At 38.2% G+C, this 23,973-nt stretch overlaps 1 protein-coding gene across 4 annotated transcripts in view; it reads right to left on the reverse strand.

The window, feature by feature from the left end:
- Positions 1 to 10,098: 10,098 nt before the first annotated feature.
- Positions 10,099 to 23,973, reverse strand: part of Tp63 (tumor protein p63) — a 211,521-nt gene continuing 197,646 nt past the window's right edge. For 3 of the 4 annotated variants that reach the window (XM_042669700.1, XM_042669742.1, XM_042669716.1), the window contains 4 exons: positions 19,136 to 19,293; positions 16,140 to 16,284; positions 14,502 to 14,595; positions 11,039 to 11,616 (listed from right to left, as the gene is read on the reverse strand). In XM_042669700.1, the coding sequence (XP_042525634.1) occupies positions 11,320 to 11,616; positions 14,502 to 14,595; positions 16,140 to 16,284; positions 19,136 to 19,293 (694 nt within the window). In that variant the 3' untranslated portion in view covers positions 11,039 to 11,319. Of the gene's footprint in view, positions 11,617 to 14,501; positions 14,596 to 16,139; positions 16,285 to 19,135; positions 19,294 to 23,973 lie in introns of all 4 variants that reach the window. The other variant, XM_042669708.1, reaches the window with a different exon arrangement.

Below are 23,973 nucleotides of genomic sequence, written 5' to 3' on the forward strand. Positions count from 1 at the left end.
ATAGATGCATGACAGTGTGTACCAAAGCCCCTAGCTATTGATAGAGATGGAGTCTTATGAACATTCTGCCTGGGCTGGTTTCAAATCATGATCTTCCTTCTCTCACTCTTCTGAGTAGTTACAATTACAGGCAGCAGCCATCATGCTCAGATTGTTTCCTCAACTCTTTAACTGATAATCTCTGTTCTTCCTGTTTTATAGGATTGTGGAAGTAAAAGAGATAATTTCTAGGAAGTTTCTTTAAAAAAAAACAACTGTGAATCCATGTCTGTGAAGAATTCATTCATGTAGCCCTGCTACATCACCAGGCCTGTAATTCAGAGCAAACAAACAAACAAAAAATAATGAATAAACCCAATTGTCAAGTCAAGTCCAAGAGGCAGTAGTAGATGATATGCACAGGTGAACACATGAAGTCTCTAACTAACTCCAATATCATCTTGTCTGGATTTTAGAGTTTTCCAGGCTTGAGGATTTATGGCTAAAACCAGCATACAGGTTTAAAACAGCTAATAGTCAACAACTACTTGTAAGCAGCATTCTTAAAGGGATGGCATTGATCAAGGTATGTTAAATGGCAACTCTTTTGTAAAACTACTTAAAGACAATGATCATTTTTAAAGTGCTTTTCTTTAACTTGCAGTGAGAAAAAGAGATTACTATGTTGCTGTAGTATGGAAGAGAGACTTTAAATACAGATTTTGTAGTGTGGCACTAACCAGGAAAGAAGATCTGGGCCAGATGGTTCTTTCTTGTATAGTGTAACATAAAAAGAAAACACATGACATCCTTTTCTGTGAGAATCTAGGTACTGCCTTTTCTGCTGGCCTCAGTTTCTACTTTCTCTAATGATGGGCTTAAACCCAATGATTTCTGAATTCCCCCAAGGTTTGTTTCCTTAGGATTATAGAGCTGTGCCTTTGTCAACTCGGGATTTCCACATACCTTAAGAGAGTGTATCTGTCAGGTAGTTCCAGAAAGAAGCTGAGTAATCCTTTGGACAGGAAGAACAAAGAGAGTTCTGAAAGCACCAAAGGCCATGTGGCATGACCTCTGTGCAGACTTTTTCTGAGCTCCACCTGCCACACCAGATTCTCACACTTCCTAACAGGTATCATCGTTGCTGTCCTCACCATGAGTACACCCGATCCATTCAATGTGAGGAGGAGAGCCTGGCATTACACAAGAGCACTGGGGAAATAATTGGAGTGGAGTTTAGAAGAAATTCATCTTTCAGCCAAGAGACAGGGTAGTTGTTTTCCTCAGGGAAGGAAAGAACGCATTACCATCATGGGAGCGAGGCGGGCATTCACCACACCTGCCACCCTTACCAAAGGAGGTCAAAGTGTTATACAGGCTGTGATGATGAGCAAAGATTGTGGTATTGTACTTTAGGACAAGAAGTAATGAGGCCATGGAGTTGAAAGATGGAGGGGAAAGCCAGCCAAACGGCATTCTTATGAATAGGATATTATTCCAGGGAAGAAGCGGGGCAGTATCTGCAGACAGACTCTCATTGATTGCTCAATGCTGTCTGAATGCAAGCTAGCCAAGGGACAACCTTTGATGAGACCAGGTTTAGACATGGCTTTCTGAGTAGCATGTGTTCTCTTAAAGGCATTCCGGGCTTGAAGTGGAGGCTCCTAAGAACCAGACATCAGGCAGCCACTTTCAAGGTATGCTTTGAAACTTTTGGCAAAAAGAAATAATCCTGAGCCTTTTCCACCATAAAGGACATTGCCACTAAACCAGAAACAGCATGCTTGTGTAGAGCATAGAATACAACAAAGATCTGAAGAAGAAAGAAAATAAAAAAGGAAGGGAATTGGTCAAAGAAAGGAATAATCTAAAGACAGCTTTGATTTTTTTTTTCTCCCACTACTTGGTTTTGAACTCAACTCTTTACAATTGCTAGTCAGGAGTTTTGCTTGAACCATGCCTCCATCCCTTTTGCTCTAGCTATTTATTTTTTATTGTTATTATAAAGAAGATGCACAGAGTGGTTACAGTTACATAACTCATGTGATGAGGACATTTCTTTGTGGACAATTTCACTCCTTTCCTTACTCTCTCCCATTTTGTTCCCTCCTATTCCCACCTCCAAGTTGTAGAGTTCATTTTCAACATAGTGTCTAGTGGATACCACTGCTGAATTTGTTCACTCTTTGTCTCTCCATTTCTATGCTTCCCCTTACCCTCCCAAAGACAGATAAATGAATAAAAAAGACAAAAAGAAAAGTAAACAAAAACAATAACAAAGGAAAAAAAACTCATTTCCGTTTTCTGGAGTTCATTTCAGTAAGTATTATTTTATATAATCAGAAACACAAAAGCATTGTGCCTTTGTGTTTCTCCCCAAGAAACACTGTGTGTCAATGCCTAGAGACCTGTATCTAGCTTCTTCATATGAGAGAAAACACTCTCTTTGAGCTTTATTCACCTCACTTAACATAATTGTTCTAGATCTATCCATCCAGTCTTTTTTTATTTAAAGTCTGGCTTTGTGACTGGGCTGTCCTGAACAATAATCCTCCTATTCATGCTTCCCACAGTATCTGGGATGACAGACCACACTACTACAATTAGAGTTTTCTGTTGATATGGAGTCTTTAGGATTTAGGGACTTTATACCCAATTTAGCCTCAAACTGTGATCTTTCTGATCTGTACCTAGTAAGTAGCTAGGGCTGCAATCAGGAGCCACCGGCTGATGGCTAGCACCTGGCCAGTTTTGTTTTGCTTTGGCTGAGAGTTTTCGCTGTTTCTAACTGAAGTACTTAAGGTAACAATACTTTAACCGTCATGAAGAAAAGGTAAGAACGGCAAGAAAAGGAAAGTGCCCCTATTCTAAGAGTAGTAAAAAATAAAACACACATGCATGCATGTACATTCTGCACAGTGACCCAGGAGTCCTTTTGAACACCAGGTGGTATTGGCAACTATTAACACGTTGTCAGCATGGCTGAGATTCACAGAAGTGTAGTGTTTCTTGGAACAATCTTGCCTGACCTCTTTTTTGAATGTTTCAAGTGTAAGCATTTGGTCTAACCTACCAAATGTGTCAGTACCTGGATGCCACTGTAATTCCAGAATGCTTAAGAACAAACTCCATGAATACTTCCAAAAATGCTTTGGGCAGGAAGCCTTATGGAATGACACAGCAGAATTTTCTGTTTTTTTTTTTTTTTTTGGCAGTCTGGAATATGGCAATGGGGTGATCTCTTCCATTTCTTCTTTCTCTGTCTTCTACAATTCCAAAATTAGGCACCGTAAAAACCAGGAATGTGGTCAAATACTTTTTGTAACTTAATTATTTTTATCGCAATTTTTTTTATTGTGATTAAGTGATTACATAAATTTCATAGTATTGTGGGATAGTGATATTTAGTTAAAGTCACAAACACATTCTAACCTTCATGGGGCAAATTGTAACTTAATTATTAATATGACAGAGGAATAGAAGTAAAGCAGTAATGAATTGGGAAAATATTAGCTATATCTAAGGTGAGATTAGCTAAACAAATGGATGAGCAGCACAATTATGCTTATCGAAAGGAATACCTAGAGTTTAGGTATTCCTAATTAATATCATCACTATTTGCCATACAGATAAAACAATGGTCTTCTCAAATTATAGAATGTTAGATGAGCTAATATCTTCACAAAACTTTTTTTTCCTTTTATTCCAAATGTACTGTGCCAGAAGTTACTTCCCATTCCTTGTCTCTCAGTGAATTTTATTTGAATTGGTGTTAGTCCTCTGAGGTCCTAGCCTTAGAGTTCTGATAAAAAACTGCAAAAGTGAAATTCTCCTGCCAGCACTTGCCACCCTTTGGCACATTCTCAGATTTGGGATTTGAGTGAGGAGTCACAAATCTCACAGACTTCAAAGACACACCCAACATGACTCTAAAAGCATTGCTTTAAACTAATTAACTCCTTATATCTGAAATATACATATAGAGTATGCAGTACTCCATGAATTTTCTTTCTAGAGGAAAAATGGGAGTTTCAAGATGAATTTAGCTCATTTAATGCAGATTACAGCTGAGAGCCTAGGCTGTTCCTGAGCTTTTGTGATCAAGGCTAGCCCTCTACAATTTGAGCCACAGTTCTATTTCTGGCTTTGTGTGTGTGTTGAATTACTGTTAAGAGTCTCAAGGACTTTTCTGCCTGGGTTGGCTTTGAACTGTGATCTTCAGATCACAGCCTTCTAAGCAGCTACGATGACAGATAAGAGCCACCAGCATCTGGCCATTGATTTCTGTCTTAGCAGAGTTTCTTTTATGCTATTCTTCAACTATCTTCCCCAAAGGCTATTGCTGAAATAATGACAAGTAAGGAAGGGTTCAGCACATTTATCCTACAGATTTTAATACAGAGGTAAAGAAGATTAAACATCTAGTCTAGGTCACCAGATTCAGTTCAGATCTGTATAACTTATTTTTCAAGCAAGTTCTAAAGTAATAAAAATTGCATAGCTGTCCATCATGTTTATAAAAATAATAATAGGAATTAGCCTTTATGGTGACAAAGAGGATGTTGGGAAATCTGTACTCAGATTGCATGGGTCTTATTTTCTAGAGTACCAAGCAAGAAAATAGGAATGAGAATAGGAATGTGAAGGATGGCCATAGGAAAAATGGACGTTGACTTCTGCCAGTCTGTGCCTTCCTGACTCAAAATTAGGAGTTTCTCAGGTCTAGAAATATTGCAGTGTAGACCCACTTTTCTTATACATCCACTTACTGCACACTTTTATTTTGCTAATAAAAGCACCTGCACAACAACTACGATCCCTGAGTTACCATAATAGATCATGCTACCTGTATCCAACCGTTGAAATACAGCCCCTGGATCTCAACGAGCTTATGTCAATTTTAGAGAACTCCAAATGTTTATTCAGCATTAGGTCTTCATTGTGCCTTAACTATTCATATTAGGTAAAAATTCTGGAAGCTCTCAGAACAATAATAAAATATTGTCATTATCCACCTTTTTCTGATTCTAAATAATCAGTTTCACTTTTCACAGATTAGTAATTTTATTAATGTATTAGTTAAAGAGTAGAAACCAAATTCATAAATTCTAGTGAGAATTATTTTTCTATTGAATTTAGCTGTATATTTGAAACAACGGGAAATATCTTCTGGAGGCGATTAACTCCTTATACAATGGTATGCAATAGAGATGGGTCTGTTTTTAATTTTAATTTATTTTTTTCTGCCCTGGGGCTTGCACTCAAGGGCTGGGTGCTGTCCCTGAGTTTTGTTGCTCAAGGCTAGCTCTCTACCACTTTGAGCCACAGCACAACTTGTAGTTTTCTGGTGGTTAATTGGAATAAAAGTCTCATGGACTTTCCTACCCAGGCTGGTTTTGAACCATGAGCCTTCGATCTCAGCCCCCAGAGTAGCTAGGATTACAGGTGTGAGCCACTGGCACATGGCTCTAAATACTGATTTTAAATGCACCCCTGGTCAGCTTTAGTTAATCATTATTTCTGTTTGATCAACCTCTTTTGCATCATGAAAATGTAATACCTTAAATATTTGGGAACATCTGATGGCTTCTTTGGAGGGGCCATACTAGTGAGAGAATCCAGGGCCTCCTTATTGCTAGACAGGCACTTTACTACTTGAGCCACTCCTTCAGTCTTCATATAATTATTTTGGGTGAGTTTTGGTTAATGTTCAGTAAGCCAGACTGGTCTGTGATTCTCCTGCTTGTGCCATCCAGTGTGATTGGGTGACAGGAACCTCTCACTTTACTCAGCCATTGCTCTTTCCCTTTACTTTGAGACAGCAGATGTGTACCACCTCACTCAGCCATCAATTGATATGGAGTCTTGTGTGCTTTTATGCCAGGACTGGCCTCAAACTGTGATTCCTTCAATTTTTGTTTCCTAATAGCTAAGATTATAGGCTTGATGTATGGTGCTCAGTGTAATAGCTCAATGTAATACTTTTGAAGAGAGAAAATTCATAGTCTTGGCTCTAGAATTTCAAATTATTTTGTGGTTTATAATATTAACTAGAAAAGTGAATTCAATGAGTTAAATTTCTACATGAACTATTTAATTCTAATTACCTTTGATACACCTACCATTAGATTTTTGTCCATTTGTGAAGCTTATTATAAATGTAGGAATGTAGGTATACAAGAATCATTAAAAGTAAAAGAATACTATCATGTGTTCTCTTAAGAAAAGAGGATGGTCTAGGTTTTATTGCAAAATATTACCGATTCTCCTTTTCAAATGACTATCTGGATAAGAGCACTATGTGCTTAGAACTACATTGATTATCTATCAAGCATTATGTTTGACAAATTTAATCTAGGAAATCATTACATGTCTGAAATTTAACTTAGCATGATCAATTTCAAAATCATTAGGGTCTACAATGCTCTCTTCATATTCACCTAATTTTTTGAAGTATCTCCTCTCTTGATTTTAAGCTTTCTACAGTTATGAAGAGGAAAATGAAATATTCTGATTATCAATATATTATATCATCTATTACTCTATAGTTTCTTGCAAGGTGGTGCAATACTTATAGAAAATACAATTAAAACTGGAATTATATAGTGGTAAATGTATTCCATCATTTTTCTATATGTTCTTATTTCATCATCTTTCTAGACCAGCTGTACAAAAGAGCTAAAAAAAGTCACTTGTATTATTTTAAATGCTTTAAGGCATATAAAGAGTAGCATTTAATAGATTTCATTTAATGCAAAGTGGCATCTTTTTAACATATAATCAATGAAAAAATAATCAAGGAACGTTTCCAACTTATGTTCATTACTAGCGCTTAAACTCAGGAGCTTGTGTTCTAGTTCATGGATGCATTCTACAACTTGAACATCTCTAGTTGGCATTTTTGATGGCTAATTGGAAAAAGTCATACAGGTTTTCTTCCTGAGCTGGCTTTGAGTGGTGATCTTCAGATCTCAGCTTACAAGTATGAGCTGCTGACACCCAGATCTTCCACATTTTAAAATTCTCTATTCTATAACTCTGAAATCTTATTTTCAACATATCTCAATGTTGACAAGCCCATATATACGCTCAATAGTCACATGTAGTATTTCCTACCTAGGAGACAGTGTATCTTGTCTTGTCCTATTTTTATTCATATTAAAAAAAACACTTAAGTCAGCTATGTACCAGTGGCTTAAGCCTATAATCTAGTTATTCAGGAGGATCTGAGGATCAAGGTTCAAAGCCTGCATGAACGGGAAAGACCCTTTGACCTTATCTGCAATTAACCACCAAAATGCCAGAAATAGATCTGTGGCTAAAGTGGTAGAGTGCTAGCCTTGAGAAAAAAAGCTCAGAAATGGTACCCTGAGTGCAAGCCCCAGAATTGATACACACACACACACACACACACACACACACACACACACACCCCTAGCCTGTCTTGTTTTGGCTCGATGGAATTATTAAATAGCATATAATAATTCCTAGAAAGGCATTTTTCATAAGATATTTTAGTTTAACAAATCCTATAATAAATGTAGAAGATAAATGTTATTCTTATTATTTTTGTTGTTGTTGTTTTGTTGGTTGTAAGGCCTGAATTCTGGGCCTAGGCACTCTCCCTCAGCTCTTCAGCTCAAGGCTAGCACACTACCACTAGAGCCACAGCGCCACTTATGGCTTTTTTTTTCTGCTTATGTGGTGCTGAGGAATCAAACCCAGGGCCTCATGCATGCAAGGCAAGCACTCTACCGCTGAGCCACCTTCCCAGCCCTATTCTTATTCTTAAAAGTGTTTTCCATTGTACTTCAGACGATCATAAGAGGGAATGAAATGTATGATGTATCAGTTCATGAAACTGGCTAGATGCTTTAAGTTAAAAAAAAAAAAAAAAGTAAAAGAAAAAGAAAAGAAAGAAAGCTAAGCCAAAACTGAATCCCGAATTTTGTGGTACATGAAAAATTTTTATAACTCATGCTGGCACCTGTGTATCAATCACTTTATTTTGGGAAATCTCTCACCTAGACTTCAAGACATAAGGATTTTAATATCACCAAAATTTAAGATTTTCTTGCCTTGCCTATAAAATTAAGGTCTTCAAAATATGCTATGACTAGAAATATGCTAGCATCTTTATATTATTTTCACATTTGTATTGTCATTTTTCTATGAGCATAAAAATGTTTTCATGCTATCTAATGTTAGCCCATAATGAACTTTTTCATTGCTTTAATAAAAATTTTTATGCTATTTTGATCCAGACAGTAGATCTCCCAACATGTTATCTATGCACACATTTGAAAGGAAAAATTCATCTACATTTAAAGTGGAACATCTAGTCAGTGTGTTCTCATGATTTGCATATAATTTACATCAAATAAGGACATTTCTATGCATTGTAGGGCTGTCACCAAGTTAGACATTAGGAAGTACTGTGGTCTACAGTGTTCTATAGTGAAGACAATTTTTTACCTCAAAGAAAGTTACTAAACTTGTGAGTGACTTGCGTATCTAAAGAGGATGACTTCTTTTTTTCTATTTAATAGATTGTCTAACATTAGAAGAATGATCATTTGTGATATAATTAGAAACATTGTTTAATATCTCCAATGCTTCTCTCAATGTCTTCTTCTCTTCCCCAGTGATAGAAATAGACCCAAGGTAGAAAGGATGGACAAATGGGACTCCATTACATGCATATCAGGACCATTTCTCAATGCATTTTTAAATTTTATTGCATGTCTTGGCAAATATAAGTGGCTTATAGATTTGCCTTTGGCTCACCAAAAGTCCATACACAAACAATACCAAAAGACAAGCAACTGAAGCTTAAAAAAAGTATCACATATCTAAGAATGCCTTTTGAAAACATTAATAAAGCATATAAAACTTTTGACATTTGCTTATTTTTGTACAATTATAAAAATAATAAAAAAATCCCACATCTCTAACATTCAGCATCCCACACACTGTATTTTAGGGGAATATGAAAAAAATATAAAATAAATGGATTCAATGAACTTAATTGTTTCCTATTCCACCTCTAAACCAAAGCAAATGGCTTCATTGAGCTAAAGCCACAAAACTCAGAGGAGGCCACACATGGATGCCTGTCCTCTGTGTTTTCATTCCTAGCTATTCATACACTCAAGGACTATAACTAGACACCAGGTGTAAGTGAAGCCAATAACTGCCTAGCTATGGCTACCACCAAACCCAAGAGATACAGTACAGGAATTTCTGAGTCCTTAGTGCCTCCTGAACAGTGCTGAACAGTCCCAGGTTTATTCAAGCACTCAGGACATAAAGGAAGTGATCTTTCTTCCTAACGGCCTAGTCACAGCTTTCATTCTTCCCCTGATGAATTTCCAAAGCTGCATGCTTTTTCCAGAAATTAACAGTGCTTATCATTATTTAAGCACAACAAAACATTGAAATTCAGGACTCACTCTCTTTAGCATACAAAATTAAAATAATAATAATAATAAAAAATGACAAATTGTCTTTCCTCCCATCTTACAATTATGGTATTCTGTTTACTTGAAGTTGTGTTCTTACTAAATGGTATTTCCATGAAAATATAAAATCATTTAAAAGGAAAAAAAAAACGATTTCAAATGTGGTTCTGCAATACCCTCTACCCCAAGAAGGAAATAAACAACACACAAAAAAATATACAGTTCCACACCTTCAGTCTATATACACTTTTCAGATGAAACTCACACATTACATTTGCCCTTTTTGCACTTTAAAATAAAAGTGAAAGCTATGTGCAATGACAGCCCTTTGCCCAAATGCACAGGAAGATTTTACAGCTCATTAAAATGTATACAAAATACATGTTCTATTTTATGGGGGAAAAAAGTATAGTTCCAAACCATCGAGGAGGAATGTTGTGAGTTAGATTTTCATAAAGCTGTCCATGTAGGTTAAGCAACAGCTTTCAAAAGAGGGCTACCCCTGGAGGGAAGTCTCTGAATAGTCCCAAAGGAGGTAGACAGGAAATGACCCTCACAGTTACCTCCAGAAATACTGGAACATTAATGATAAAAAGAGAAAATGAGAGACAAAAGCCACTGATGTCACATGAAACATGTGCTCATGTGTTTCTATTTCCCAACTCACCACCCCAGTTTTCAACCTTGAAAATAGGAAAGTAAAGAAGCCTCTCCATGGTCTTTTGAAGCAAAATGGGCCCCCAAATTGTCTAGCTTTCAACAGATAATTCAGGAATTTAACTTCATAGTTGGATGAGATATTTGTATCTCAACATTTCTGAATTGTTCCTGTTTTTCCCCCCTCTTGGTAGTCTTAGCATATGCCCCAATTCTACTGTATGAATTAGACAGATTTCATTCATCCATGCCAACTAAACTGGAACCACAGCCCTATCTAAGTTGGCCAACCTAGTAGTGAAATATAGTTTACAGCCTCTATGATGGTAGCAAACATGTTTTCAATAAGTATTAATGTGTTCAGCATTGAACTTTGATACTGCTGATATACCCAGGTACATTGTACCAGGTGTTTGGAACTCATTGCCATGGACTTTCAGGAATTTTCTGCCTGACCTCATTCCTCATTCTCAAACAAAGGCAAATGAAGAAGTCCTTTTCCTTTTGTGTTTCTGATAACCACAAAGTGAACTAACACCCCTTAAAAGAATGCCAGTAATATATAACACTTCACCACAGAGAACCATGTACATATATACAGTCTGACCACATAGTCAACTATGGAAAGTTCAACTGGATCTATCCATGGTTTGATGGTGGTATGTATTTAACATCTATGGGGCATCAGGTTTGAAATAGGTGTCACTAGTCAAGATAGCTCTGAGAAAAGGGTTATAGACAAGAAATTGAAAATAAGCATATTAAAAAAAGTTAGTAAGTGCAAATCATTTTCCATGACTTAAATTACATTTTAAACAATATTCAGTGTTCCCACACCAAAATATATACTGTATATTTATACATTTATTTATTTATATATATACATATAGTCTTAGACTATAGGAGTGAAAATTCTTTATAAAAGTCAATGAGAAATCTCTGCAGCATAAGGAGACACCCACTGCCTTCCTGTTTACTTCTATCTAGTTGTGACAGCTCAGTCTGCAAGCAATAGTTGTCAAAGGCTTATAGCCAGAATCAAACTCAGATGCCAGCTCAGATTTTAGGTAAGAGGCAGCCTCTTACTTCTCCTTCCCTTAAGAAATCAGACTGAGAAGAAAGGGAAGATCTAGGGAGAATGCTTTGACGACCAAGCAGAAGTGCCTTGATGATGGGGTGGGTGGGCAGGAGGAAGACGATGGAAGAGCTGACACCAGGTGGTTCACTCCCCTTCCTCTTTGATGCGCTGTTGCTTATTGCGACGGGCATCCATGTCAAAGTTGAACTCGTTCCATTCATCCCGGGGTGGGAAGGAGATGGTCTGGCGAAGAGTAAAGCGCACAGCATCGATCACACGCTCGCCTCGGGTCTCACTGGAGCCCACACTGACAGTAGAAGCACTGCTTGGGGTCCGCAGAAGATGAGGAGGTGAGGAGAAGTCGTGAAGCTGTCGGTGGTCCAGGATTCCCTTCCAGATGGCATGTCGAAATTGCTCAGGGATCTTTAAACTTGCCAAATCCTGTAGAAGAGGGAAGGGAATCAGGGAGAATTAGAGCAAAGAAACAAATTGATTCTTATTCCATACCATTTTTTTTTCATTCCTGGCAGTTTTAAGTAATCCAATGTTATTGATCTCTAGCCTAGAAAATAAAGGTCAATTTTTGATGCATTTCAATGTCATAGGTAACTAGAAACAAGGGCACAATCTTCAGGTTACCATCTTTGCTTTTGAAAAACAATTCAGGGTCTCCAATTTCTTCATTGGTAAAAATATAATAGTAAGAGGGCAGATATTCTAAACACAAATACAGGTTTCTTCTTAAATCTACTAACTTTAGTCTCTAGAAAAAAAAACACTGTGGGGACTGAGCAATGCTTACATGTCAGGCACTGAACTAATCATGTTTTTATTCATAAACTCATTTAGTCTGCAGATTAGCAACAGACACAGTGCTACAGCCATCAGTATATCTGTCATATATCTATTAGTATATCTGTTTTATTAATATAATAAGTGAGGGTCAGAGGGGTTCATAAGTGTAAAGTCTAGGTGAATAAGCTATGGACTCAGAACAATGACATATTGGCCCACATGTCTCTTGATGTTTGGATAAAAGAGGGTAGCAAAATGCAAATCAGGTGGCTCACACCTGTAATCCTAGCTACTCAGGAGGCTGAGATCTGAGATCACAGTTTGAAGCCAGCCCAGGCAGAAAGGTCCCAATGAGACTTATCTCCAGTTAACCACTCAAAAACCAGAAGTGGCACTGTGTGGCTCAAAGTAGTAGAGCACTAGTCTTGAGCAAAAGGGACAGTTCCCAGACCCTCAATTCAGGCCCTACAACCAACAAAAACAAAGCAAAAAAAAAAAAAATGAAAAGCAACTGTGTCCATGCAGTATGGCAAGAGGTAGAAGTATTACAAATAGGATCAATCTTCATTACATATAATAGCAGTCCTTTTTATCAGTATTAGTAATAGCTCATGTCTTTAATGGAGCAGCATGGTGATAGGTAGAAAGCATGTTGTGCTTGGAATTCAGATCTTGGCCAAACTTTTTCCACTCTAGAATTTTAGCAGTTCTGACCTCAGTTTCTTCATCAGTCAAAACTGGATATAATTGCTTTCTTAGGCTAATACACATTGCAAACTTATAGGTTAAATGTGACTATAACAGTATTATATAAATTTTAACTTTGCTACTATATAAATGTTAGTCGTTTGTATTATTTACTACATTATTAACAGCTTTGCATCTTATAGAGGACAATACTGATGATCCCAACTTAATCACATCCTACTTTCCAAAAGGAATGCCACCTATCTTAGACAGATACCAAGAAACAAGCGAAGAAAGTGATTTTTTTTTTCAGAAATGGAAAGGAAGAAGCTGAGGTAGGGATGAAAAAACTGTATAGCTTTCCAACATATCCCAATTCTGAGTACTCCCATAAGGAGTCACAATTTCCTATGGCATGAATTATGGACATTTCAGGCACTCCAGCTTCATATTGTGACAGAGGGGAAAAAAAAGTAGCCCACAAATAGGTAAGACAGTATATTCTTCATAGTTTTTGAGACTCAGTACTTCCAGAGCTCTTTGTAAGCTAGACTCCACTAACATCAGTAGAGATAGTTTTACAGAGAGCATCTAGATCTAACAGTTACAGGAACATTCTGACATAGTCCTCAGTGGGGACAAATGAACATGTAGTATCACTGCTACAAAAAACAAACAAACAAACAACAAATAAAAACAGACAAAAAGACGAGACAGATTCTCCGACCCACGAGGTGGTATTCCACTACAAGAAGCCCTCAAATATAGGACAAATTCACTGTTCTTGGTGAATGGAACTGGTCTTAAAGTGATCCTCATCCTGTTGACATATTCTCCAAACATTAGAGCTTTCACTTAGAATGTATCTTATCCCGGATCAGCAGGTGTGGTCTCTGGGATGGGCATACACACCATCACCAGTGACATGAGCATTCTCATGCTGCACAGCCACCTCTAGCATCGGTGCTCAAGGAGGGAGGAGAAAAGGTCCTGACTACAGAAGCAGCAGCAGAGGTAGAGACTACCTTTTCCAAGCAGTCCACAGTGTCCTCCAAGAGCCAGAGGAGAGAATAGTGAGCCCCCAAAGAGAGCCAGATGAGGAGCAGTCTGGGAGAAAAACTTAGATTGATGAAAAATAGAATGATACAAGTGCCCATTTGAGTAGTGTCCAAGAAAGGTAGGAAGCAACAGAAAGTTCCCTTTTGTCCAGATTGCATCAAAAGACCAATTAAAGAATAACAAAAGCCATAAGGGAGCTCTGGTTAAGCTTAGTTTGATTCACTGAGGCTCAGAGAGGCAAAATAACAACTCTAGGTTTTCATTGCTTGGCTAGGGCTTAAACCCAAGGCCAAAGAACCTTCTCAGTGTTCAGGGAGAGCTGGGTCACATTGTGAAACATGGAAAACAAGTAAAGGGGCATATAGTTTAGGAGAAATGGCTAAATCCCTCATAAAGTCCTAATTTAATAATAACAAAAGATGAGTTAATTCTAGAGTAGACATACCCCAGGGTATGCCCACTATTCCTGAGTCTGACATCAACCCAGGATGGTACATTATCATTTTGTTACCCCTCTACAATTTGTAAGTGAGAACACTACCACCATATACTATGGACAATAGATAAGTACTGGTTGATCAGAACAGCTAAGGATGATTGATTGGCTGGGGTTCTACTAGATAGAGCAACCCTTTCCAAGGGTTCTTTCAGACGTGAAGATTGAGTACAGGACAAAAACAAACTATAAAACTAGTGGGGATCAAACCATTAGGTATATGTCACCGGGATGGGGGGAGGGAGGAGAATGAAATAAAAATCATGAGAAGAGTCTAACAGTTACTTACATCCATGGAGTAATGCTCAATCTGATAGATGGTGGTCAGCCCTTGGGTCGTGAAATAGTCCAGACATGATGAACAGCCCAACCTCGCTAAGAAACTGCAGAGGGAGGAGGGGAAAGGAAGGAGGAAACAGAAAAAGAAAGTTCACCCTGACTGCATTGGCAAGATTAAAGAAAACCCAACATTTTGCCCTTGGATGCCCTGAATAAGAGACTAAACAGATAAAATATACATGGGGCCTTGGATTTGAGGTTTGAGAAATATTCAATAACTTGAACTTTAGATCTACAGAAAATAAAATCAGCTAGAGGGTGTCCTGAAGACCATATCTGTCCAATGAGGATCTCCAGTGTAGTAGGGTTTTATGAAAATCCCTCTGGGGACATTTCAGAAGCTGAAGGTAAAAACTTGGGAAGATCAGATTCCTGGTGCTTTTGCTTCCTGCTACCTTACTTCACTTTAGTCATTCTATATTGTATTTTCACATGTAGTTTCTGGGAATGGATTGTATGGTCCAAAAAAATAATGTGGGTCATATCAGGTTCCAGTGGCTCACACCTGTAAATCCTAGCTAATGAGGCTGAGATCTGAGGATCCTGGTTTGAAGCCAGCCCAGATAGGAAAGTCCATGGGACTTTTATCACCAATTAACTACAGAAAAGGTATGTGTGTGTGGGGGGGGGGGAAGCAGGAAAATGGAGGTGTAGCACAAGTGGTAGAGTGTTATCCTTGAGCAAAAATACTCAGGGACAGCACCCAGGCACTGGAACAGGCAAACATACATACATGCATGCATGCATGCACACACACACACACACACACACACACACACACACACACAAATGTGGGTTACTACTTTAGAAAGTCATTAATGCTTTTTTATGTTCTTCTCAGATTATACATCTTCCTTTTTGTGATACTGGTCTGAAACTGATGAACTCATTCACATCACAAGGCTAATTCCTCTGTGTGATTGATACTTCCTAAGACCTATCACATATCATTCAGCTAAAGAAGAGAGCCATTCTTCACATGAAGCAGAGGTTTAAAAAGAAAAAGCACTTGAGCTAGAATAAAATTAGGAAATTTTGGTACCTATGCATTCAAAAGCTTTGCCTGTCCAAACTCTCCTTCCCAGGAAGGCTCCACTTCCCACATACAGAGCAGTGGAGGCTACCAGCTTCTTGAAAGTCTCTCTTTGGTTTCTTTGTTTTTGCTAACATTTAAATTCGATGGACATCCAATTCCAAAATAATGGTCTGTGATAGCTGAGAGCTATGAACTCTAGAGAGCAGGAAAAGGAGCGAGATAGCAAGTTTACTGTCCTTTTGGAAAACCCACCCCTGAGCACCAATTTGAGGGCCATAATTGACAAGGTGAAAAAAAAAATCTGAAGGAGTGAAGGGGGTAAGTGAAGATGAAAACAGGTAGGCAACCTGTATTCATATTTTCACTTTTTCCCAGGTTAACTATCAGTGTTCCCCTTGATTAACATTTGCTGACCATTCCACAGATCCAAGAAAAGAGTGGCTCCGTTTCAACCTTAAGGCTGCTTTCTTTCTTCTCAATTTGGATGCTGTCCACCCTCCACCACCCAGAAATGCTTAGGAGATGCCCCAGGAGCATACGCTGTGGACTCACCTGACAATGCTGCAATCTGTGGGGTATGGAGGTGGGGGCGTGCAGTGGGAGGTGGAAGGCATGGAGAGAGGGGGAGGGAGGGTCTGGGTTGGACTGAGGCCATTCATGTCTCCAGCCATTGGCATGTGGGTGCCCATCATGGGAACTGGACAGAAGCAGGAGGAACAGAGAAGATTACTGCTGTTATCATGCATGGACCAGCACCCCAAAGAGTCATGTTACCAAGGGCCTAGACCACCAGCCCTGCTTTCCTGTGTTATCTTGTTACACCCCTTCACACATCCCACAGAGAATCTAACAGAACAGTTAACAGACTCCTCACAAATTATATTGAATCTTGTTCTCTGAGGACAATCTTGTCCTTCTCCTTCACTACTTGTAATTCTCTGTTGAGTTGGTTATTTTTCCTATTCTTAACCTTTCTGCTTCCCTACCAGACTCTCTTTGAAGTATATAGTAGATCTTACCCATGGCAGGTGTCTATAGAACATAACACACTGCCTTACCCAGTAATGTTCAATAAACTTAAAGTGAAGAAATGACAAACTTGTGAATAAGAACGAACTATTTGCCAGGCGCTGGTGGCTCACGCCTGTAATCCTAGCTACTCAGGAGGCTGAGATCTGAGGATTGCAGTTCAAAGCCAGCCTGGGCAGGAAAGACTGTGAGACTCCTATCTCCAATAAACCACCAGAAAACCGGAAGTGGCGCGGTAGGTCAAGTGGTAGAGAGCTCGCCTTGAGCTGAAGAGCTGAGGGACAGCACCCAGGCCCAGAGTTCAAGCCCCACGACCAACAAAAAAAAGAAAGAAAGAAAGAAAGAAAGAAAGAAAGAAAGAAAGAAAGAAAGAAAGAAAGAAAGAAAGAAAGAAAGAAAGAAAGAAAGAAAGAAAGAAAGAAAGAGAGAAAGAAAGAGTAAGAAAGAAAGGACTACTTTAGAATATGTACTTGGGCACAGGTGGCCTTATTGCATATTTTTTAGGGAATGTTATGCCTAATAAGTAATATAAAGTCATTTATTGATAGAGAAGAATAGATTAATACTATTTATGAAACAATTTTTGCCTTGAAGGCAAAAATCATAAAGATAATATATTTACAAAAAAGATAAATGTAATTAATTTCTACTTTAGTAAATAAGAAAGTGCCCAAGGGCAGAGTCTCTACTACTAGCCAAAGGCAGAACAAAGCAGCCTTCATCTCAGTTTGTTATCTGTCTGACTTTCCAGAGGAAATCAGAGGTTATGAGTCATCTATAAGTAAGACACAGGTAAATGCTCAATTATACACATGTGAAGCCTTGTCATCACTATTTTTATCATCTCAAGAAGAGTTGGGCTGGGCACCGGTGGCTCACACATATAATCCTAGAAACTCAGGAGGCTGAGATCTGAGGATCATGGTTCAAAGCCAGCTGGGGCAGGAAAGTCTGTGAGACTTTTATCTCCAATAAACTACAAGAAAACCAGAAGTGGCACTGTGGCTCAAGTGGTAGAGCCCTAGCCATTAGCTGAAGAGCTGAGGGACAGCGCCCAGGCCCAGAGTTCAAGCCCCATGACCAACCAAAAAAAAAAGAAGAAAGAAAGAAAAAGAAAAGAGTTGGGTCATCTTAGTTACTCTAAAAGTCACAAGAATGAAGATGAACGCTTTGTATTCTTGTCAAAGGGGCTGACCCGTGTGGGGTCAGGTTTTGTGTATTAGGACACATGAACAGGAATGAGAAAGCAGTCTGGATCTAAGCTCCTTGTTGCCATGCCATGCAGTGATACCACATACATACTCTATGTCATTGTCACAGGAACACAGGCCATCATACCACAGAGACTCAGAATCAGAGCTTCCCTACCTTCTTTTAGAAAACCCATTTTCTCCAAGCAACATCAAAATGCAAGCTTACAGGCTTAATCAAAATAACGAAAGATAAGATAGACAGTGATGGTACTTTTTGATAAGGTGAACATTAGTGGAGAAGTGGAGACCAAGTGTCTGGCATTCAGTCTGCTGTGTCCCAAAGGCATCATACATCCTTCGGTACTTTTGCAAGCCTTTATTTCTTTCAAGTATGTGTATCCACGTTGCTAGATTTGGTTCTAATAGATAAGATAATCATATTTATGGCAAAGACACCAAATCATCATCCAACTGGAGACAATTCTCCTATTGCCTTCCATATTTATGGACATGAGGAATTTGGTATGAATAAATGAAGAGAAAAGCCCCACTGTATGTCAGTTTCTAACTGATAGTGCATGAGATGGAGTAGATGACTTGATGGGTCTAAAATTGTTAAGACACAAATTTATAACATCTTAAAGGTGCAAGGTGGCAATTTTATGGATGGAAAGTTGAGCAGTAGAGCAGAGATAGAACTTATCCATAATTACACAGCTAACGTACTAATAGAGTTCAGACCACAAATCTATTTATTTACTTTTTAATCTTTTTTTTTTTTTTTTGGTTGGTCGTGGGGCCTGAACTCTGGGCCTGGGCGCTGTCCCTCAGCTCTTCAGCTCAAGGCTAGCGCTCTACCACTTGAGCTACAGCGCCACTTCCCTATTTATTTACTTTTAAAGTCTATCCCATTTTTCTACTTCCTGACTGATGAATGCATTTTTTTAAAAAATATCTCAAAGGTGTTAGGAGGTAGTTCACCATCACATTGGCAGGATGGGGCATATTCTTGACTCAAGGAACAGACTTCCCTACCTCTATCCACCGCTTCTGTTAAAAATATACATTTCTTTTACTATCTGAAAGGTGGCAGGAGGTGGGTCTCCATCCAGGTTTCAGTAGCCTGTCCCTTAGCCATACTCAAGTACAAGCCTCCTCTGTATCTACCAGTCCCATTCATAGTGAAACACACATCTAAGGTCTAAGACATTAATGATAAGAAAGCCAGCTTTGGTCTGATCTGTTGTATTTTTCCCATCTCCAAGATGTCTTGTCCTGTAACAGCCATGATACTCTTTGGCTGAAGCTAAAGGGAGGGATGCTTACTGTTGGCTCCCATGCCATCTGGCATGGTGGTGGGAGTGAGGGCGTTGCGCTGCTGAGGGTTGATAAGCTGGCTCACGGAAGGCAGCTTGTTCATGCTGTTCATTTTGTTCAGAGGCGGGGAGCTGTTACCATATGTAGACTGAGACTGCATCGAGGTCCTAAGAAAAGAAACATCAGAATGAGGATCAGCACAGGACACCAAAGAATGAATGGGGAGTGGGTATTTCCAAAAGGTCTTGTGTGAAAAACATAACCTTAATGTTGTACGTGTGCAGAAACGTTCTCCAGGATTGAGAATGTAAGATAGTATTTAGGTTTCTAGCTGAGAATATTTTCTGACTAAGGAGAGACTGCAATACTATCAACCAGCCAGGTTATTTTTCACAGATGTGCAGTCGGGAACTGAATGTCTTTCTTATGAATCTCCTTTGTGAGAGGAAAATAATAACATCCTCCATTTTTCTCCATCGTCTGACTCTTTGTTAAGATTATATAGTTGAAGGATATGAACTGAGTAAGACACAGAGAAGAAATGTGGCTCAGGCAATGCATGTGTAGATATCCTGCGTCACCCAGGATGAGCATGAAGTAACTATAAAGCCCATCAAACAGGGCATTTGGCAGCACATCCTGCCCCCGTACAGAGACCCCCATCATAGGAGCAAACACTTCTAGCTGAGATGTTCATGGGGCTGTGAGGAACAGCCTTTCTATGCAGGTGACCCTGGAGTCCAAACCACTGTTGGGTTAACTTTCTACAAGTCTCCTGGGACAAATGGAAAAAGAAGACCACACCATATCTTCCCCTTCAGTATATAATCTTCCATTTGGGTATTTACTTGGATTTGTCATATTAAGTATCATATTTCTCAAAGTATACCTTAACTTACTCACATTCCTGACTGGTAAAATAGACTAGAATGAAGACCAAATGAAGTTTAAACCCTCTTCTACTGTATATTGGGAAGCTATAGGGGCCTATACAACCCACTTCCTGCTTTTGCCTTAAGAGAAAACTATATGAACATCTGTTACCCTTGAGGTATATGTTGGATGTTAAGCCTGGAAAAGGAAAAAAAAAATGGTCCTGATCTTTGAGCTGCTCCTATGGAAATGGTGACAACTGGGGTGATAAGGCATCCTCTCCCGCAGGGCTAAGATACGAACTGAAAACAGGGAAGATGAGAAGGACTTCATAGACTGCAGCAATGATAGTGTGTAGTTCTTGTGACCAGAGATTTAAGACTTGATCTTGATCATGTTGCTAAACTGTAATGAGAAATAGTTCCCCTTTAAGAATCCTCAAAATGCCTTCTAGGTACTTAGGAGGTTGAGATCTGAGGATCTCAGTATGAAGCCAGTCTGGAGAAGAAAAGTCTATGAGAATCTTATTTCCAATTAACCACAAGAAAACCAGAAGTTATGCTGTGGCTCACAGAGGTACGGTGCTATCCTTGAACAAAAGAGCTCAGGGACAGCACCCAAGTCCTAAGTTCAAGCTCCATTACTGACCACCCCAGAAAAAAAGAAGAAGAATACTAAAAATGAATTCTAGAAAGCTGAAACATGATTTGTCTGGGCTGGCAGGAAGCATCAAGGGATAGAGGTAGATGGAAAGTGTAAGGGTGGTCCAACAGTCATTATATTCAATCACAATAGAATCATGTAACTTGAGGGTATGGATGGGGTTGGGAAAGGTGGGGAAGACTGATGGACCAGGTGATTGATCCAGATACATGGTACTGATAAACTGATGGGTTGAATTGAAACCCCTTTGTACAACTACCACCCCTAGATCTTTGCACTGGCCCAAATTCTACACAGTTGTTACAGCTGGGCTTAATGATAGAGTTTTTGATGAGCACATTTAATGACTTGTCCTCTAAACACTACATGTGGTATAGAAAACACAAAACAAAACAAAAAAGCTTTTTAAAAATTAACAATTCTCAAACAGAATGTATTATTTATCCTGATTTTCCTCCTTATTGTTGTAGCCATATTTGCATTAAAGGACAAACAAAACTTTCTTTGAATTATATATATATATATATATATATATACAGTATACATATATGAACAGTGTGTATATGATCAATTTGTACATGTATACACGCACATATATACAGTGTGATATATATATATACAGTATACATATATGAACAGTGTGTATATGATCAATTTGTACATGTATACACACACATATATACAGTATGTGTATATGATCAATTTTGAAGGCGGTATAAGTGAGTCCAGTATAATGTTGGAAACAGTTTTTGTAAGTGGCTCTAAGTGCTTGAGTGTTATAGATCTTCATCATTGAAGAAATCAGTCTGCTTTCTCCATAATTAGTGGAATCAGTCACAAACAAGGCCACACTAAAGCTACCAGCACAACTATGTTTATTGCAGCATTATTCATCATAGCTAAAATATGGAACTAACCCAGATGCCCCTCAGTAGATGAATGGATTAAGAAAATGGTGTGTGTGTGTGCGCGTGTGCATGTATGTGTGTGTGTTTGTGTATATATATATACATATATATATATGGAATTCTATGACTCCATCAGAAAGAATGACACGTTCCCATTTGTTAGGAAATAGAAAGACTTGGAAAAAATTATATTAAGTGAAGCAAGCCAGACTCAAAGAAACATAGGTACCATGGTTTCTTTTATCTGCAATAACTAGTATATGTCTAGGACAAACAGAAGAGGTCAAAAGTTATGTATGTATGACCATATAACCTGATGCTAAATGAAATGAACCCCAAAATAGGGACACAAGAGGTTTTATTTTTGTTGCTGTTCTTTGTAATGTACCTATAATGTACTACATGATTTTTTTTTTGTTTCTTTGTATGTTCTTCCCCCGTGGTACAACCCCTGATGTCACTGTATTTGATTCTGTTGCCCTGCATCTTGTATATACATTTTTCTAATTTGGGGAGGGGAAGGGAAATAGCAAAATGCTGAAACAAGGATACAGGATGATCCATTGTAATAATGAGATGTATAAGACACTATGTTGATAATGAACTTTGTAGGGGGGTGCAGAGGGGAGGGAGGAGGTTGAGAGCTGGGGAGGGAAGGGATGGTAAGGGGAAAACAAAGGAGGGTGTAATAATGCTCAATAGGAAATGTACTCATTACCTTACTTATGTAACTGCAACCCCTCTGTACAGTATCTTTACAATAACTATATATATATATATATATATATATATACATATATATATATATAAATTAGTGGAATCATGGAATCTTCCATTCCAAACCACTGCAGAGCCAAGAGTTCATGCGAACAACAGTTATTGGCATGAATTAGCATGACCATGTAAAAGGAACAATCTAATAAATCCATTGTATTTTATAATCAGTACTTTTAATGGAGATGTATATCGATTTTTTTCTTTAGCCTTCCCCAACTACATTCATACATCCAAATGTATATAAATATGTGTTCATGTAATAAAACTTCCCGATTGAAAAGCATTTCATATTAATTAGCTCTCTTTCATTTCTGTTCTGAGTGATTGTGAGATTTTTACCATGGAATAGATAGTGGTATTGCAAGTCAGAGAAGTGCAGAAATTACCACTATTATGAAGATGAGTAAATATGAGTTTGTACGTAAAACATGGTGCCTGAGGCAGATGGGCTGATGATAGAGGTAGGTCTCCTAACACCCAACCCAAGCATTTTTTAAAGTTTTGTCCTGTGATATCTACTCAGAAATAAAGTGATGACAGGCAAAAGCTTATAGAATCGAAGAAATGGGTTAAGTGGCGAGAGAAATATTGGAGACAAATTAGGCAAGAAGCAAGCAAGGAATAGAGTAAAGGGTATCATTCTAGCTCCTACTAAGTATTTCAGAATCCACTCCTTCCATGTGTAGGAGGCTGGTGGAGAGTCAGCACATTCTGATTAACTGATGAAATCCTTAATGCAGTATAAAAGAAAAGCACAGGGCAAGGCAGCAAAGAGGTGCATTGCTAGGGGCTGTTTCTTTAAATCATTGCCCATTACAAAGTACCCAAGATGCCTTGTAACTAGTATTCTTAGTGTAAGTTGAACCTCTCCATAAAGATCTAGAGATCTCCACCTGCCTTTCTACTTCTCCTAAATCCATTGAATATATTCAAGAGTTTATGGAAAGAGTAATTTGAATTTTTAATGACCACAGGAAAATAAAAGTTTATTTCTCACTTTGTCTGCACCCTGAGTTGTAGTTAAAAAAAAAAAAAAGAAAGAAAGCAAAATAACACCTTTTGCATCCTATTACAACTTCCTTCCTCTTGAGGCCATCCATTTTTATTGTTTTATTAGTTCCTTTATTATTTGTTATCATAATTCACTTAATTTGAGGAAAGTAGGCTTGAAACTATGTACTCTATGTTTAAGGAGATGAAAATGGTCAAAGGAATGGAAGGTAAACAATTGAGGAATATATAGGGAGACATGGATATGGATTCTTAATTTGGCCAAATGTAGAAAAAAATTTGAGAATAAAATCAGAAAAGATCTGAAATTCTGAACACATCCATGATGTAAATTTTAGATACAATACAAGGAAGGAGACCAGAGTAGTTGGTTTAGTATCAAGTTCCCATCAAATGAAATGAAGGATCTGATAATCTTTATGCATGCAGGTTATTAGTTGCCTACGTCCATAGCCAATGTAAAGGCCAGTTTTATTTCTTCCTATGAAGAGTTACTAGAATTTTCATGGCTTTCAGTCTAACTAAGATATAGAAAGGCATATATTCTATTTTTTTAATTTTGAAAGAAAAATATCTGTAATGCCAGTTATTGACTCTATACATTGCTAAGAGTAA

The sequence above is a fragment of the Dipodomys spectabilis genome, unplaced genomic scaffold (genome assembly GCF_019054845.1).
Source record: "Dipodomys spectabilis isolate Male_0828 unplaced genomic scaffold, ASM1905484v1 ptg000017l, whole genome shotgun sequence".
Taxonomy (NCBI): Eukaryota; Metazoa; Chordata; class Mammalia; order Rodentia; family Heteromyidae; genus Dipodomys; species Dipodomys spectabilis.